General features: G+C 41.2%; 2 protein-coding genes across 4 annotated transcripts in view; both read right to left on the reverse strand.

Moving 5' to 3' along the window:
• cnnm2b (cyclin and CBS domain divalent metal cation transport mediator 2b) overlaps window positions 1-12,373 on the reverse strand; it is a 30,956-nt gene extending 18,583 nt beyond the window's left edge. For all 3 annotated transcript variants that reach the window (XM_049719471.2, XM_049719470.2, XM_049719472.1), the window contains exon 1: window positions 10,713-12,373. In XM_049719471.2, the coding sequence (XP_049575428.1) occupies window positions 10,713-12,216 (1,504 nt within the window). In that variant the 5' untranslated portion in view covers window positions 12,217-12,373. The remainder of the gene's footprint in view (window positions 1-10,712) is intronic.
• An 807-nt stretch (window positions 12,374-13,180) lies between these two features.
• LOC125968670 (arsenite methyltransferase) lies at window positions 13,181-17,520 on the reverse strand. Its single transcript, XM_049719958.2, has 11 exons — window positions 17,389-17,520; window positions 17,122-17,155; window positions 16,573-16,700; window positions 16,349-16,499; window positions 15,864-16,000; window positions 15,685-15,754; window positions 15,489-15,570; window positions 15,285-15,416; window positions 15,020-15,159; window positions 14,827-14,949; window positions 13,181-14,059 (listed from the first exon to the last, which is right to left on the reverse strand). Exons 1-11 carry the CDS (start codon window positions 17,403-17,405, stop codon window positions 13,952-13,954), a joined length of 1,122 nt encoding a protein of 373 aa, XP_049575915.1. The 5' UTR covers window positions 17,406-17,520; the 3' UTR covers window positions 13,181-13,951.
• Window positions 17,521-17,840: the final 320 nt, after the last annotated feature.

A 17,840-nucleotide genomic window follows, 5' to 3' on the forward strand; every position in this document is an offset into this window, starting at 1 on the left:
GATAATACCTGGCTGGAATGTTTCTGTTCATTGAATAAAAATTGTGCAACAAGAAACAAACAGTTTGATAAAAAAGGAACCCTGACAAACGAAGATTGTGTCAAAGAAGCCCCTAATAAACCAAATTCCCTCTGACTTCAATTTCCTGATATCTGTGTATACAATGTATAATTCGCAATTTCTATTATTCAATTTAAGTTTTTCAGGGCATGTGATGAAGTTAAAATTATCACGGAAATTATGAGGGGTCACTTTGAAGAACACCTTGGAATGTTGGCTTCTATTCTAATGCAATGCTGTCACATGAGCAAGGAGAGCCACAGTCCATGATATTGAACTAGACAGTCAATACAAAATGGGAACAACTCATGTCCAGACATTCACACGCACACAGCGTAACTCGAGCCTCTGACGCTACTCACGAGGCCATGCCCCTCAATGGGACGCATCCAACACACCAATACCACAGTTGCTTCACTCATAACACATATATAGTCATCCATCCATTCATTTTACGTAACGCTTTCCTCCACGGGGGTCACAGTCATGCTAGAACCTATTCCAGCTGATTATGGGCAGTAGACCACCCTGAACTGATTGCCAGCCAATTGCAGGGTACACAGAGACAAACAACCATCCGCACTCACACTCACTCCGCAATTTGGAGTGCTCAATCGGCCTGAGCATTAGGGAGGAAACCGGAGTACCAGGGAAAAAAGCCCACGCAGGCACGGGAAGAACATGCAAATTCCACACAGGGAGGGCCGAAAGTGGAATCAAACCCGCAACCTCTAAACAGTGAGGCAGTGAGGTAAACAAGTACCATTTTTTCTCGGATTTGAAAGAATTAATTGCATTTGAAAAAAAAAAAAAAGTCAACCGCCTCGGAACATATTTGGTTTTCAATGCAAAATGTTGGAAAATGGTTCTCAGACAAAGCTTCGGAAACCGACCCGACTCGTGAGGCTATTGTAAACAAAATAGAGTTCGTTCCACCTGGTGCTAGTTGACGTTGGCTGGCGTTGTTCTTTGGCGGGTTGCAAACCACTGTAAGGCCGCACTGTACTAGAGAAAAAAACGTGGGTCCCAAAAAAGACGCAGAAGAGGAAAGTGGTGAGAACAACGATAGAGCTGAAAAAGGAGATCATAGACAAGTATGAAAGAGGCGTTTGTGTGATGGACTTTGGATCGGAATTCAAAGTGCCAAGCTTGACCATAAGTTCATTTCTGAGTAATAGACAAAAATTGCTAGTGTTGCTAAGGGGGTTACAAGGAGTTAAGTCCCAGTGGACAAAACAAAGAAAGGAAAACAATAACAAAATGTAGCCATTTGATTTTTTTTATGGAAAAGGATTCCCCTTCCAAACAATGACCCCACCCCCCTCCTCTCCACCTGCACGCTCATAGATTCAGCACCTTATCAATGTCAAGGTACATACGTAGATTGCAAATTTACAGTTTTAATTATGTGTTTCTTATTTAATTTATATTGCATATTCAACTCTGCATATTTTCACTCCGCGATTATGATATAAATAAGGCAACAGAGTGGTAAAAATGTTCCGGCTGAGAACGAATTATTGTGTTTTCAGTTATTTCTAATGGGGAAAATTGCTTCGGAGCTCAGTAGTTTTGCTTCTCAACGCTCCTTCTGGAACGAATTAGATCCGAGGTTCTACTGTATGAGTAAATAGCGTTTAATCTCGGTCACTGAAAAATTACAAGTCAAGGTATCATGGTATTCTGCTACTGAAATCAATCATTGTAATTTGTTGTAGACACCGCTGAGGTATTTTGGACTTGTGGAGAGCCCGTCGAAAGCTTTTCTCGTGCCAGCAAGTAGAGAGACGGACAGTGTGCCCGGTGTTATCAATGAAGCCAGCCTCTTGGCTCTCGGAAAAGTCCGGCTTGGAACTCATCCATAGCAGGGCATTAGGCCTGGAGGTTTGTGTCGTTTGTAATTTATAACACTGGGGGAAATAGGCAAGAGGACAATATGGAGTGAAGAAGGAGAGGGGGAATGTGGAAGGAGGGGGATGGGACTTGCTGAACTAGCAGGCGACTGTGCCTCTCTGAGTGAGCTGCACAGACTGGAGGCCTTTCGGCCCCTCTTCAAGGCTCACCCTGAACAGGCCTTATTTTCAAGGCAAAGTTAGACTTCAAACTTAGTTAAGGTATTGCATCAACATTCAGACAGTCACGGCCCAGAAAAATCCTCCTCTGCTTCTGTTAAATACATCCCAAAAAAAAATCGAGGTAAATGGTAGCAATTACAAATGCTTTCACATGGTTGTTTTTTGTTTGCCTTGTAAAAACACAAAAAGCCAAATGTGATCATTCCACACTGAGAGGTGTGGATAAAAATATCGATCCAAAATGCATTGCTATGCTTCCGCAAATTCTTTGAGTTGAATGCCCTCCTGGCCAGTGAGGGGCGCTTCGCGTGTGTTGTGCATTGTACGGACGGAAGCCGCGATCAACCGAACAGCAACGAAATGGCAACTAAATTAAGTAGTCGCAGCAGCAGCATGAAAGAAGCACCTTTTTTTAAATCTGACTTTTCGGGTCACTTTAAATTGCCCTGTAAATGCAGAGCACAATAAATTGACAAAAGGTTTTGGTAGCGGTGCTCGGCAGAATTAAAATACACGATAAACCAGCGCAACCACTTCCGGCTGCATGCAGAATGAAGTTGCTGTGGCTAAACCTGTTGACTCCAAACAGGTGCAACTTGACAAATCATTTGGCTGAAACTACTACCAAGCTCTGCCCACGAACAGAAGATAACCGAGGCATTGATCGCGTTCATGTGCAAAAACCTTCAAGATCAGGGGATCGCTGCACAGGTGTTTCATGGGATCTGTTCTCATGTCTGGCCACATTAGAACTCTCCAGCACTTCTGGATGGATGTTCTGTTGTAAGACCCATGACTTGTGACGGTGATGCAGCTTTCTGACACTGAGCTCTGTGCTACACAATTCGTTGGTATTTTTCAGATTTCATGATGCAATGCACACGGTCAGGGTACCAAGCAAGTCCAAAACAATCAATAGATCAATCTACAATGTGAATGTGAGACTTGCCCCCTCCCCAACACACAACAATGGCTGTCAATACTCTAAATTGGCCCAGATTCAAAAGCCATTCAGCAACTCAAAATAAGATGGGAAAAATGAACGACGGTCTAGCTGTGGAAGAGAATCACACAAATGAATTCTGACATTTCAAACTTGCTTCACTCAGTTAATGTTACAAAATAAGTGCAAACATGTGCAACATAACATTTTCCAGGATTTTGGAAAATAATTCATATTCATTTTGTACACTAGCCAACCTTTACGGTGGTGTTTGTTTCACAAAACATATTAAAGCGCATTTTCAAGAATTTGCCACATATGCTGGAAAGAAAGTAAAAGAAAAAGGACCTTGTGTGATTTTAGATATTAATTAACTATTTTCTTTGTCACCATGGGGAACCAAAATAACTTTAAACTAGTCAGCATTGCAGAGTATTCTATATTTTGTGCCGCTGTACTCTGCCACAACCACTGAAACTAAAAAGTCTACCTCTATCGTAATGTATAAATCTTTGCACACTCGCATTTGGTATGCAACAAGCCTCTGGATTTTGGCCTGTCTAATTCCCACTTCCTTTCTCTTCTTCCCGCCCCTCTCCTCGTCAGAGAGTAGGCGAGATGATGAGGAGGAACTGAGTGAGGCTGTTACTGCAGTGGATTCGGCATCAACGAACCGGGAATGGTCCTGAGTAGAGCCACTACCCAGGATGCATCTACCTGTGGTGCTACACTTCATTAAATGAACCTTCAAGCTGTTCGAACTATGACTGTATTGCATCATATCATGTAATTAATGTTGCCCACTCTGCATCCCGCGGCTCTCCGAAGCCCAAACTATTCAAATTAATCAAATTCAAAGAAACAACACATCAACTGCAACATTATTTACTAGACTTAAAACCAGGGTTGCTATACTTTTGAGGTTTCAAACTTTTTCCCAGCCCTTATTCAAATAATCTGTGACAGTTGAGTTAATTGATGTCTATTGTTGTGATTCTGGGATCAACGGACGACGTGGAAGCATGAACTGACAGGCAGTAGAGGACGGTTGCCTCTGTGCACTTCCAAGTGTTTTTTTTTTTTTCACGACACTTCATGAACTTGACTTGGCTGATCAGATTTAGGTAAATACGTTCATTTCAAACATATTCTGTATCGGATATACAACGTAATTACTGTAAAATACAACATGCCACGTCTTTTCTTCCAATAAAAACATATATGGCTTTTAACTTGATCATCCATCCATCCATCCATCTATCCATCCATCCATCCATCCATCCATCCATCCATCCATCCATCCATCCATCCATCCATCCATCCATCCATCCATCCATCATTCAAACCGCTTAGCTGCAATTACATGCCAATTTGGTCATCCCTCCAGTTTCTGTGACAAATTGTATCCAATCATTTGATTAATTGATGGAATAATTGATTGTAAATTATTTGATGGTGACAGACCATTATTAGCGACTTTTAGTTTGACACAAGGATTTGGATCAGGACAGGATTGAGATCGGCCCATCTACGAGGATGCAGTATTGGTATTGGATATGAAAAAGTGATCTCGAGCCGAGTCCCTACTTTACACTTTTTCAACCATGGCCACTCAAATAATGATCACATCAACAGGGGCCTGTACCGACCGCACTGTGCACATTTCTTTTAAATTTAAATTTTTAAGTTTTAAGTAAAATTTTTCCATTAGGATTAACTTGAACAAGATATGACGCCTATAAAATGTCAAAATGCAAAAAGAGGAACACAGAAGTAATCTTTTCTTAAAGGCTTAAAACATACCATGTAAAAACACTAAATACTAAATTATTTTTTATTATTATCATCGTATTATGGGCCAGGACCAGCGACTTGTCTGTTAGGGCACCACAACATGACTTAGCCAAATAGGTTTAATGTAGAACACTGGATGAATTGATCTGCTTTGAGGAGACAAAGCTAGCAATTATATGGGGCTCGTTTAATTTTCCAAGAGCAACAACAAATACTGATACTGATCAGACCAACATGGATGCTGCCAGAGCAGTGATATACTGTATATACTGTGTATATATATTTTTTAAAACAGCAAAGAATGTCAGTCAAGAATTTTCTCAATGGAATGTTTTCGACTCTGCTCCTTGTTGGATTTAGAAGAAAAAAAATGATGGCTGCTTGTTAAGATAATAAGCTTGAGTGGTGCCTTGGAACTGATTGGCCTGAAATGTCAGCAGGAAGAATGATTATCCTGCAACCTAAAAATGACGTTCACCAAGTGCATCAACTTCAGTGATCTGATCTGGCTTGTGTTTTTTACATGGGATCATATTGCAATAGCAATGTCAACAATGCACAAAGAGTGACATCAAACCTGAGTAATCAATAAATTTAACAAAAGAGGACATTTTAAAAATAAGACAGTCTTGAGCATTTTTTTGTGCTTTCTTAATAGATTGTAATGGCAGCAGACAAAATTAACCTACAACCTTCTCTTATTTAAACTCCAAGTCAGGTTTACATTATTCAGTTTCACAAACGCATTAATTTGTTCATAATACTTTAAGTTCTTCATCTGATTATGATTATAGCACCTTTGTCATATCCATTATCCAGAGAAATAAATCCAATGGTACTTGCAGAGTATATTGTGTAATATATACTATCAATTTCAACATTACATAAATTTATCGGACGAAAATTGCAGAGAGAATGTTTTGCACAAGTCCACACTTTTTTTTTTTTTAACATGGGATGAGTTGTGGGAGAGGGGTGATGTATGTTAAGGGTAGTCATAATGCCAGACTGGCTTTGGGAATGCTCTGTGCCTTGATTCACACTCCTGTTGTACTAATCGGGTCTTAAAAGGCCACTCCATTTTGAACCAGAATCTGAAGAATGTAGGCTAATTCAAAAGCCAGCCTTTTAACACAACAAACTTTGCCAAGGAAGCCCAAAAGGTCAAACTAGCCACTAAATCGCCCAATGTCGAACAGCCATCTTTTTTTTTTTTTTTTTTTGGGTGAGAAAAAAATTGAAAAATTAGCAGGCTACTATTTTGTTTTTTTTTTTCATTCACCTGTGTTTTAATTTTCTCTGTAATTCAGTGTGATTGACTTTTTATGCACACACACATTATGGAATCATTTAAAAATTACTTAAGTTATATGACTTATTTACGCTCCATGTACAACACTTTCTATGCAGCGGTGTTTGTTTGAGTCGGGTTGGGGTGAAATGGGTTGAGTTGAGCTAGAGATAAGATAATGATATACCCAGTCTGATCTGTGACTATCAAGAGACTTTTTTTGCAAAACTGAGGGACAAAGGAGCACTTCTGTGGTTGTACAATTCAAATCTGAAAGAAAAATGCAACTCCAAAGTTTCACAAAACCTGGGAATTCAAACTGCCATTATGTAAGACTTCACGCAAGACGTCAACACGTGTCACATGACCTTAGTTCTGTGAGCATCAAGAGATTTAACTGTAGCTGTTTTTCTTTTTGGGGGGGGCTTGTTTTGGATAACATAAGTGCGTGCACGGCCAAACGCAGTGATATAGTATATATACTATTAAAAAAAAAAAACAGGGGGTGTACTCCAATTGCCATATTTAGCTACGACAGTGAATACTTTTCACAGAGAAAACTGAAATATTCAAAAGCGATTTTGGATGGCGACCAGTTCAGGGTGGACTAAGACTGCTGGGGTTGGCTCCAGCACTACCGTGACCCTCGTGAGGATAAGCACATTTTGGACGTGAGGGCAATAACACTTTGTAATTCATTATTACACATACTCAACCAGAACTATTTTACAGTTTTAATTTCAATAAATGTCGATACCGTTAATATAGGTTTTAGGGTGGTGCACTGTTTGACACCGGTAAGTTTCTCTTTGCCATTATCTCGGAGCCTGCAACAGATTTTATTCCATTTTACGTAAATGTTCTAATTGATCGGTAGAACAAGTTGTCTGGACTTTACAGGGGTGTCCCTAATAAGTGAGGATTAAGTCGTTTTACCAATAATGACGTCATTCAATCCCAACACTTGCACCATGGGGTACTGAGCAAACACTTTGACTCACTTTCCAGTAAGACGCTCGCCATACAAACACAAAGAAGGAATAATGTTATTGCAATCAAATCACAACATTACCGGTACTATTTCAACATGATCAACAAGGGGAAATAAGTAGCAAAGAGTCAGTGAAGGCTGTTGGATCTGAACTAAGCATAGATTGGCCTATATTGCAGCAATCAGGGATCTGGATCAAGACGTGCTGGGCCGCATGGAGGCTTTTTCACTGAAGGCCTTCCTCCCAAACATTGCAGCAAATGCTGGTTGACTTATATATTCCATGGACTGATATGAATGGGGGAAATGTTCCCCTCAGCTCTATAGGGTCAAATCTCCCTCCCACATTCAACTTAGGTCAGGTGTCTTGCCTTACCCATGGGGACGGGAGGTCAGTGCAGTGGAGCCAAGAAACTGGACATAACCTGATTTAAACCCCTCAAACAATCTTTCATCACTTATAGGTCGGTCGCACTGCATGCCAGTGAACTTCCAGGAATATCATAAATGCTGGAAGTCATGGAGGGGGGCAAATTCCTCTTTCTTACTCTGCTACTTGGTTTGGTCCCAAAGTGAGCCTCTCATTAAAGAGCAAACCTTGAGCTGAGTGAACAACCCCTGGATGCCAGTCATTGTGGCAGTCACAGTGAGAAAGCGCAATTAGTGAAAGGGTCAGAAATTTCCAGAAGGGTGTCAGTCTCAATTTGTTAACTCCAAATGAAACCTCTGAGCCAAGCTTTGATACACACTTGGGACTGCACTCGCAACTTTTTAATTGTAAACCGACCTTTTGCATGACTTTATTTACTTCAATTGGTGGTTTCTTTAATTGTCCATGTTATACAATTTAAAAAAAAAAAACTTTCACATCTTCCCATTAGACCACTCCATAATAATCTGGTGCATTTATCTTTAATACTGGAAAGAATTGTCCAGTTCCTTGATTATCAAACTGTTTTGTTAAGTGTTGTTTCAATTCACTCCTGCATTTGTGTAGCCTCTTGTGTGTTCCGGTCAGAACGATGGGTATTTTATAGTCTTAGTTTAATAACAGCACTTGTCTTGCTACCAAAAATTTTACATTTTGATTACATTTTCTGATGTTTTTTTCATCCATATTGCCAACTCAGAAAGAATCAGTATCAGTCGAGGAGAAAACGATGCTATCGCCATCCCTGATTTTGTAATAATGGTGTCGCTACAGTGAAACTACTTATGAGATTTGTGAGACCATCTAATGCAGTCATAATTCATTACTTCACAAAATATTACACACATTAATACCCCAACAAATCCTCCGCTGTCCAGAGACTTGGAAAGCTTTTTTTCCTAATTCAAGTTTTTCTATAATGCTCCTGGTGGAGCCTGTAACATTGCACATTTGTCACTTTTATGACCAATATTAGACAACTGTCTACAAATAAATAAACAATGACTTACATTACGAGGCCCTTTGAACTGAGCGTGTGCGTTGAACAGAACCAGACTGACGAGAAACTGACCCTGTCGGCCTCCCTTCAACAGTTGCTTATGACCTCCGCAAGAGGCCGGAGGCAAATTCCTTCTACTGCTCATGTCGTAATAACGTTCTGTGTCAGCTGCGTATGGGAACCGGACCTACAGCATATAATGGCGCATTTTTCAACTATACAGGTGTAAAGTGAAAGAGCCACACAAGTTAATTGTAATTGATGTTAATGAATACAGGAAGGCCCGTGTGAAATGTAACGATACCTGCTCCAACATAGACAACAGATGAGAAAAATGAACATAGGAATTGACTACTGGCAAAATTAGAAATATATTGTATTTGTTCTCCTTGGAAAATCAGCTCAAAAGCTTCGGTACGTTTCATGCTTCCGTCAGCAAAGAAACAGTAAATGATGAAAACACCCCCGCCCCCCTGCTAGTGTATTACATAATGCTAATTTGGCAAGGAGAGTTACACCTAAATTCTGGTAATGGAGCTCAATGATTTGCTCTGTTTTCCACCCCAATTAATCCTCTTAAAGATAAGTGAATTTTGGAATTAACACAGAATGCACCTTAAGTGTTTTTAGGGATACTATAAGAATGAGTTCTATCAAACGTTAAGCATTTGCAAGGACAAGTGTGGAAGGACTTCAAAATGTTCTAGTTTGGTGAGGACTGTTTTATATATACAGCATTCCCTTGCTATATCGCAGTTCACTTTTCACTGCCTCACTGTTTGCAGACTTTTGTGGGGGTGTCAATGTATCATGCTTTGATTCATTCATTTATTTTACAGCATAGGAATGGTCAATGGCAAACGGAGTGCACTTATTTTTTCATCGAAAAGGGGATGACGATCAAAAAAAACAAAGTTATTGGCTATGTTCTTTTGTGCTCGTCCCCTTCTGGGAGCCAAGCACGCTTCTCTCACGGCACGCAGCTTGTGTTTAGTCTTCATTTTCCATTTTAATTTAGAAGAAAAAAATAATAATAAGAAGAAGAAGAAAATCAACGTCAACTTCCTGAATTGTACTTATTGCAGGCATTTTTTGGAACGTAACAACCACAATAATGCCCAGGGAATACATACACACGTGTATTAGATAGATACTATACAGATCGATAGATACAGTAGCCAAATGAGGTAACAAAATCATTAAAAACAATAATGCAGCGCAATTCTACACCACAAATAATTAAAATTGATCTTTACCTTGGTTGTAAATGTTTGTGTAACTTGTTACAGTCAAACATACAGTACCTACAGTAATAATCTGGCTGCAATTAGTATGGATAGAGGCTGAGGGGGAGTGACGTGCCAAACTTCAGGTAAACTGCGTGAGGTAAACATCTTTGTCAAACATCATGCGCATACACACAACACACGAGGGGGGGCAGGAGGGGCTTGAGGGTTTTAGAGGCTGTTATTCATTATCCACATGACTGCATTCCAGGGCTGGACAAAAGAAGTTATCACCACCATCACTCAGAGGCGAGTAAGCGAGAGGGATTTAAGCAGGTTCTCAAACAAGATGCCCCTACCTGATAACCTTAAGTCTTGCACTTCCACCATTCCCACGTGTCCTAATGCATTCACAAATTGGAGAGGGGCGGGGGTCAGGGTGGAGGGGGGCATAGCTAAAATGTCTGAATGAGACTGACATGAAAAGGACAGAGGGCAGGAGCTGAAACATAGAGAAACTCTGAGAACATAACCGAGTGGAAGTGATGGAGGACGATAAGGAGACAGGAAGTGAGCACAGAGGTTGTGTCAAGTGCGCCTCGTTAAAGACGTCACTGCAACAATGCTTTGTAAGGCCGAAATAAGAAAGGGGGAAAAAATGTGCCTTCTCTTCTTCATCCCCGTGACTTTCAGATTTACACACACTTGACCTTTCACTTCCAGCCGCGTTGGAGAGAGGAAGAGAGGCGAAAGGTCAATATGTGAGGGTCAAGAGGGATTATGTTGAACGTGTAGTGTGCTTGTCTTTTTGCATCAGTTCAGGGTTGAAGGAAGTGGAACAAAACAAAACGAACTTGACATAATGCAAGCCATCATACAAGGAGAGTGTCAAACAAACTCACCTTTCTTAAACTCTTCCAGCATTGCATCCAGCTTGGTGTCATTGAAGACAAAGTGCAACGGGTGGCTATAAAACTTTGTGATGGTTTTGAGTGGCGTGCAATCATCCGGGTCAACAAAGGCCAGGTCCTTGACAAAGAGAAGGTCTACTATGTTGGACCTCTCGCCCTCGAAGACCGGAATGCGCGTGTATCCACTCTTCATGATTTCGGACATGGTGTTGAAGTCAAGGGTGGCGTCCCAGGGTATCATGAAGCAATCTCGAAGAGGTGTCATCACAACTTCCACTGTTTTAGTCCTCAACTCCAGGGCACCCTGGATGATGTTGAGCTCCTCCTTGACCAGGTCATTGTAAGGATCCGTGACACGCAGCATCTCCAGAAGCTTCTCCCGGTTGTACACGGTTCCGATCTCCTGCCCCAGCAGGTAGTCGAGCAGTTTGCTCACTGGGTAGGAAGCTGGGAAGGTGAGCAACATAAAGAACTTTGTCAGGAAAATGGTGTTGGCACCCACGGCCAGGCCGTGTCGGGAGCATATGGCCTGTGGCACGATTTCCCCAAAGATGACTATTCCAATGGTGGACATGACCACGGCTATCAAGCCTGAACCAGCGATATCATCCAGCAGGATGGTCAGCGTCGTGTTCACCAACACGTTACCGAGCAGAAGCGAGCAAAGCAAATAATTCCCTTGGCTCCTGACAGGCTCGATCTTTTTGGCGTAGTTTTTCTCCCTTTCCGTGCCACAGTTCTGAACTATCTGGAGCTCCATGGGGTCCAGAGCCATGAGGCCCAGGTTCAAGCCGCTGAACATGCCAGACAGACACAACAGCATTGAGATGAAGATGACCTGGAGCCAGAAAGGTAGTAAAAACTTTTTCTCCTCCACTACAATCACCCTGGTGTCGTCGCCATCGTGGTAAATCCAGGTGTTCTCCGTCCACGGGTCGTGCATTCCAGCCGCGGCAGGTGCGGAGGTGGCGATGCAAAGGTAATAGGCTTTGCTCCTCTCCGTCTTCCGCAGAGGTTTGACCTCGATCTCAACTATTCCTGAAGTCTTTCGGTTCACAACAATGTTTGGTAATATGATGATATCTGAAGTCCTGATGCCGCAAGGATGCGAGCCAGAGAAGTCCTCTTGGCTGTGGTTATCCCCCGAGGAGCTGTCAAGGCTCAGCCCCGCCTGGTTCCTCTCGTGCTCCGTGAAGGCAATCTTGGACCAGGTCTCGTTGTTGATGTTCTGCCCGTACACTCTTAATTTGATCCGAGAGCGCTCACTCACCCGCAAGTAGCCTTTATCCATGAAGGAAATGTCGTCCGTGTCCTCCAGACGCAGGCCACTGATGACGGTCTCCTCGAACCCTTCCTTGCCACTTGTCGAGGTGACAAAACAACCAGTGACAGTCAAGAAAATTAATGTCAACGCGCGGACCCGGTTCGCTGACGCCATTTTTGCAGCGGTGGGTGCAGGGGATAACGGCTCTGCCATAATGACCACTATTGGCATGCAACCTGCTGAATGAAAATGACTTTGTCAAATCAGAACCAGTCAGAGTCCGCCTTCATCTCCGCAGAGGGTTGCCGTGACTCGCGCATCAGGACCTCTTCTTTCCCACTACGTGTACGACAGTGGTCCCTCCGCCAGACCAGGGTAAGTGGCTAACTCGTGCCTGCATTGATTTCGCGCAGACAGATGCCGTCGGGGGCCAATCAGAAAACGGCTCCGGGACGGGGGCGGGGCGGCCGCTGCCACAGTGACGAATCAAATTCCAAAACAAGTGCACCTCATGTTAAGAAATGGACAAGAGCCACTCGTGACTTTTTGTACAGACTATATTCAAGTTTAGGAGCTCGACACCTAGTCTAAATTATTACAACGTGGGCTATGTCTCCGTATTGGCCAGATTTTGGTGACGTCAGTATGTTGTCAAATCGTTGTTTTTAATGATCACTTAGCTCTTGAACATTTAGCAAGCACAATAAGTTCTCACGCTCGATAGGTATAAACACGTACTTCTCATATGTTTTAAGCAATTTTTGCAAGTGTCGGGCTGCTTTTCATTTTTTTTCCTTATCTATTATGATGAAAAATACGACTTTTTTCCCCCTTAAAACTGCGTGATGTCGAGCCCTTAATGCAATATGCTGATTCACCAATTGCACACAGCTATAGTGACTCATAATCACTGCAGAAAGACTCTTAACATAATGGGAATAGTATGTCATGTTTTAGCTGAGATTATTTCAATTTCTCCTATGGAAATATGTATGTATAGACACAGTGGTCTTGGGTGACATAGCCTCATTAACATTATGTACATTGCATTCACAGACTGTACTAGGTTATGCAGTTATCTTCACTCATCCTTTTACTCACTGCCTCTATAAATGTCAACACTAAATGAATAGAATACAATACAATGTTATTTATATGGCCCATAGAAAGTGTCTGGAAATATGAGGCATTGAAGTTTACAAAGCAGGATCAGAAACATTTATTGTCATATTACAAACACAAAGATTAATGTGATGGACATTTTGATTGACGAGAACTGGAAATAAGGCAACAAAAAAATAAACAAAACAAGTGCATGATATGATTAATGATACCAGGTAGGCAGATTTTATGATTTTTTTTTTTTAAAAAAAACAGTAATCCATTGTTTCTCTTAAAAAGGTGCGAGTTGGTCTGCTTGTTACTCGTCAATAGATGCTACAGCTAATTGTTAACTTCCAAACTTAGTCCGTAGCAAACGACATTTGTAATCCACAGGTAAAAGGAGACTTTGAAGCAAACAACAAATGTATACTAGTGATAGATTTTGGGGTATTTGGGATTGTTGTTAATGTTTCATGTCATGTCTTCTGTAGACTGCTTTGTTATAGCGGCAGCAGCTATGAAAGTGCCATTTAAAGACAAATTGAGTTGAATTAAAGATGCTCAAAAAGTGTTTTAAAATGTCTACAATTATGTGCACCCCGTTAGAATTTGTTGAACAAGTCATGATTTCTCATGTTGTATCAAGAGGCCTTAATGTCGCAACAACATGCCATGTCTTACCATATTGTATTTAATCCTTTATCCCTAAAGTGCACTTTATTGTAATTGGACATGGATTGCGTGAACACACATCCAGAAACAGCAACGTGCATTTGTGACATTCACACGACTGTTACACTACCACGTGATAACATTATGTTGCCGAGATTCTGAACGTTGCAGCAGTGTTCTACTCCCAGAATCACTCCAAGCAGGTTGCAGATTGTGTACTGCAGCACCCCCCTGTGGCTAAACCTGTATTCTGTTTCTGCAGCTGCGCGGCCAGCTCAAAAGGGTCCCCAGAGATTGCCTGAAGTGCCACAAGTAACAGGACATCACACTTTTGGATTATGTCACATTTCCCCCAAGGCAATTCTAAGAAGTGTGCAAAAGTACATTCCAAAATAACATTCTATTGTTATTTTCTACATTCTATATAGTAATGTAAAAAAATGTGTCTATCAACGGAGGCTCTGTGCCAGTTTACAAGTGGTGTAGTGTTTTAATTTTGTTTTAATCGCTTCCAAACATTGTTTACTAAATTGTCTGAAAAGAGCCAAACAAAAGTATTTGTAAAACTAACAAACACAGTTGATTACAGTGCCAGTCCAAAGGTTCAACAATGAACTCTGATCGTAGACGTACTATCTAGGGAATCGAAATGCAACATCTGTATTATGTATGTAAAAATGCGCTTCAGATGTGATTTGAGCGATTGGATTGTTGATGAATCATCTGGTGTTGCTCATGACATGTATGCATTCACAGAATAACCATGAGAGTTGATATGAAAGCATTTCATGAGCTAGAGAAGAGAGCATTCCTTCCTGTTAAAGGTTCCCAGCATGCCTCCGCAGTTTGGTTATGACTCTGAGACAGCTGCTTGACCTTGCGCTCGTGGATGAGTGCATATGTGTGCTTGCAGTGTGTGTGCGTGCGTGAGAATGTCCAGCATGTTTCCTCCACTGTGAAGTTAAGACAGTGGGCCTCCGTGGGCATGTCCGTGATTTTTAATTGACGCTGCAGAGTAACAACACAAATGCATTTCAGCATACTATATTTTAAAGTGTCACTGACCTTCGGTTTTAGTACACAAGATTCACAAGAGTCTTCTGATGGGTGGAAAGTGAAGGCCTGTGCATATCTGGATTGCATCAGAATGGCAGCTAGTTCGCCATCAACCTCTGCCACTTGATTAGTCTGTCAGATAGAAATATTTGTGGAATTTCAGGTCAAAATCAGCAAGAGCTGATGCTGAGGAGCTACATACCTTGAAGGTGTACTGACAGTCAAAGTGGAGGGAGTCTTCCGCCCCTGTAAAATTTCCATTATAAATGACTTTACACGGCTTTAGGCTGCCTTTTGGAACCTTAAACAGACGATATGTAGCAGAGACAAACTTGAAGTCACCTGTAATGCAGAACAAATGAAAAGAAATGATCGGTATGTCCAATGGTGGTGCGTTAGTATATTCCACACAGACAGGTTACAATAACAATACAAAAACAGAAAAAAGACAGAAACAAGCATCACACCCAGAATGGCTTGCATTTCGTTGTTGTTAACAGTGATAACGTTGGCTTTGACGAGCCTCGGCGGTCTGAATCCTACTTCCTCGGCCAACTGTAGCAGATCTTTATACCATAGCGCACCTCCGAATCCCTCACCTGTCGTGGAAAATTGCATGATCAAACTAGGGCATGTGTCCGCAGCATATACAGTTGAGCACAAATACACACCCCAAAGAACTTTGTTGTTTTTAATTTCCTCAGTTTGTCTTCCACTGCTGTACATGTCACTGAAGAATAACTCACCACCATCCTAACCATCGGTCGAGCAAGCACATCAAGTTGTTTGTTGGTCAGGACACAATTATCAGTACTGATGAAATTTGATTAGACAATGACATCAAAAGTGAGTTAAATATGAGTCTACCTTGAGCACGTTGTAAGCTTCAGTCAGGACTTGCTTCTTGTCTGGAGAAAGATTCACCACACAGTTGGAGCTAAGTAATGAAACGGACTATTTCAAAACATTTTCACAATTGCAGGACTCAGATTTGAAGTGTGAAACTAACTGAAAGAGAGCAGGAGGCAAGAAGAAGCACATCTTACATGATGATATCAAAAGAATTCTTTCCCAGACCTGCCTCTGGTAAGGCCTCGATGAAGCCCTGGACAAAAGTCACATTGGGCTTCTTGTAGCCAAACTCCTTCATGTGAAAGTCCACATGTTTCCTGGCCACTTCAAGCTAGATGATATAAGAGATTTAAATTCAATTCAAGATGTCCATATGATAAACCCCATCAATTATTATTGAGTTAAAATCAAAAACATGAAGCTGATGCATGCTTTGTGATGGCTACTGTTTCTTTCTGGTGATAAAACACATTATTTCACTTTTTAATGCGCTTGGTCGTATTACGTCAAAGCGACAAAAGCAGGATAAAAAGTACTGTTTAAATACCTACTGTATTCTAACTAAACTGGGAAATTTTTCATTGTGAGATTAATTAATTTAAGGTTACAGTGCATTTTAGGTTCATTGAAATTTCCCTGATATTTTGAGTATAAATTTCTGGATTTGGCTCTAGTTTACCTGATCCTCTGTCATGTCGATGCCAGTGACATGGCCTGCCTCTCCTACCAGTTGACTTAATATGTAGCAGTCTCGACCACTTCCGCAGCCCAGATCCAGAATACTGCATCCCTCCAAACACTCTGGTACAGCCAGACCACAACCGTAGTATCTGACGGGGAGAAAACCACACAAAATTACAGACTGCTTTGCCAATAAAGTGTATGAACATATTCAGCAGCAACCTGTCAGTCACATCAGGATGGACTTTCTTCATAGCCTGGAGGATGAGTTTTGGGACGGGCCCCACTGGAGCCACACAGACATTACTCTGTACATCTGACGTCTTCTGCAACCTCTTTCCATAATAATCCTACATGGAAGGTAAATAAATACGCGGCTGTGAGAGCAACCACTTTAAAATAGAGCACCACCCTGCAAAATAAGAATCAGCTTTACTAGCCAAGTACGTTAATCACATTAGATTTCATTTGCTTTCGACTTTTCGAGTCAGAGTAGTAGTTAACACGTGCTATTTGATCTAAATAAAGAAGAAGGAAAACAAAGACTGCAAACAGACAACTCATTTTGCTTAATTAATATGACAGCATTAGAATTAGTCAAGTAAAGTGAAGTCATGATTCAGTGATAAATCAAAAACAATTAAGAAAATCAATCATTTTCACAGCTCACCAGTGACGCATATTGGTCAGGGTTAGGTGACTACCAAAATAATGATGAAAATAATAAATTGAAACAATAATGATATTAGTATTTGAAGTGTTTTATCCTACCTTAACATCCAGATGAACGGTGGTATCGACAAAGCTTCAAAAACAAATTATTGGATCAATGAATGCAATGAGTAAATACAATAGAAGCTAGCAAAAATTACAGGTCAAACTTTGCTGCGTTGCACTTATTGTCACGATTTTTGACAGCGTGCAGACGTTTCGACAACTTGGGCTGAAAGAAATTACGGCCGTACTACCCTGAAAATACCCGATCTCCTCTGCTCTCGAAAATGGAGACAAATTCTGCGTGTTTGTGGGTGCTGTTACCTAGTTTTATCAGCCATTACTGATGGTCCATGAAAAGTCCACAACACGGTTGCGAAAGTTGCGTGGAATAAGAGCTCAGTTAAGATGTCCGTTTGAGGGAGGGTTCAAAAAGCACTTTATGCACATGACAAGAGCACACCCTGTGCTTCACTATATGAAATTACATGAGTTCAGATAGGAATCGAAAGAAACACGTCAGTGACTAATAAAGACGTTGAAAGAGAAATGTATTTTTCAGCGATAAGAAAAATCAGTGCAATGCCCAAATAAATTGAAAAAATGCATGTATGGTTTCCATGTATTTAATGATTTATTCACTGACAAAAGCAGTAGGATTCATTCTTGAATGTTTCAGGAATATCTGCTCAGATTCTGTCAAATGCTTCAGAACTCATTGGACAGCGCTTAACAATGTAGATGAAAAATGAGCCGAAGTATCCCGTGAAAGTAGC

Source organism: Syngnathus scovelli, chromosome 5 (genome assembly GCF_024217435.2).
Source record: "Syngnathus scovelli strain Florida chromosome 5, RoL_Ssco_1.2, whole genome shotgun sequence".
Taxonomy (NCBI): Eukaryota; Metazoa; Chordata; class Actinopteri; order Syngnathiformes; family Syngnathidae; genus Syngnathus; species Syngnathus scovelli.

Coding starts and splice junctions, on each gene's coding strand:
- LOC125968670 (XM_049719958.2), bottom strand. Junction 15,417..15,488: donor AAACAACAAAGTTCTTTGGG/GTGTGTATTTGT, acceptor TTTCCACGACAG/GTGAGGGATTCGGAGGTGCG. Junction 15,160..15,284: donor CGAAATGCAAGCCATTCTGG/GTGTGATGCTTG, acceptor TCTGCATTACAG/GTGACTTCAAGTTTGTCTCT.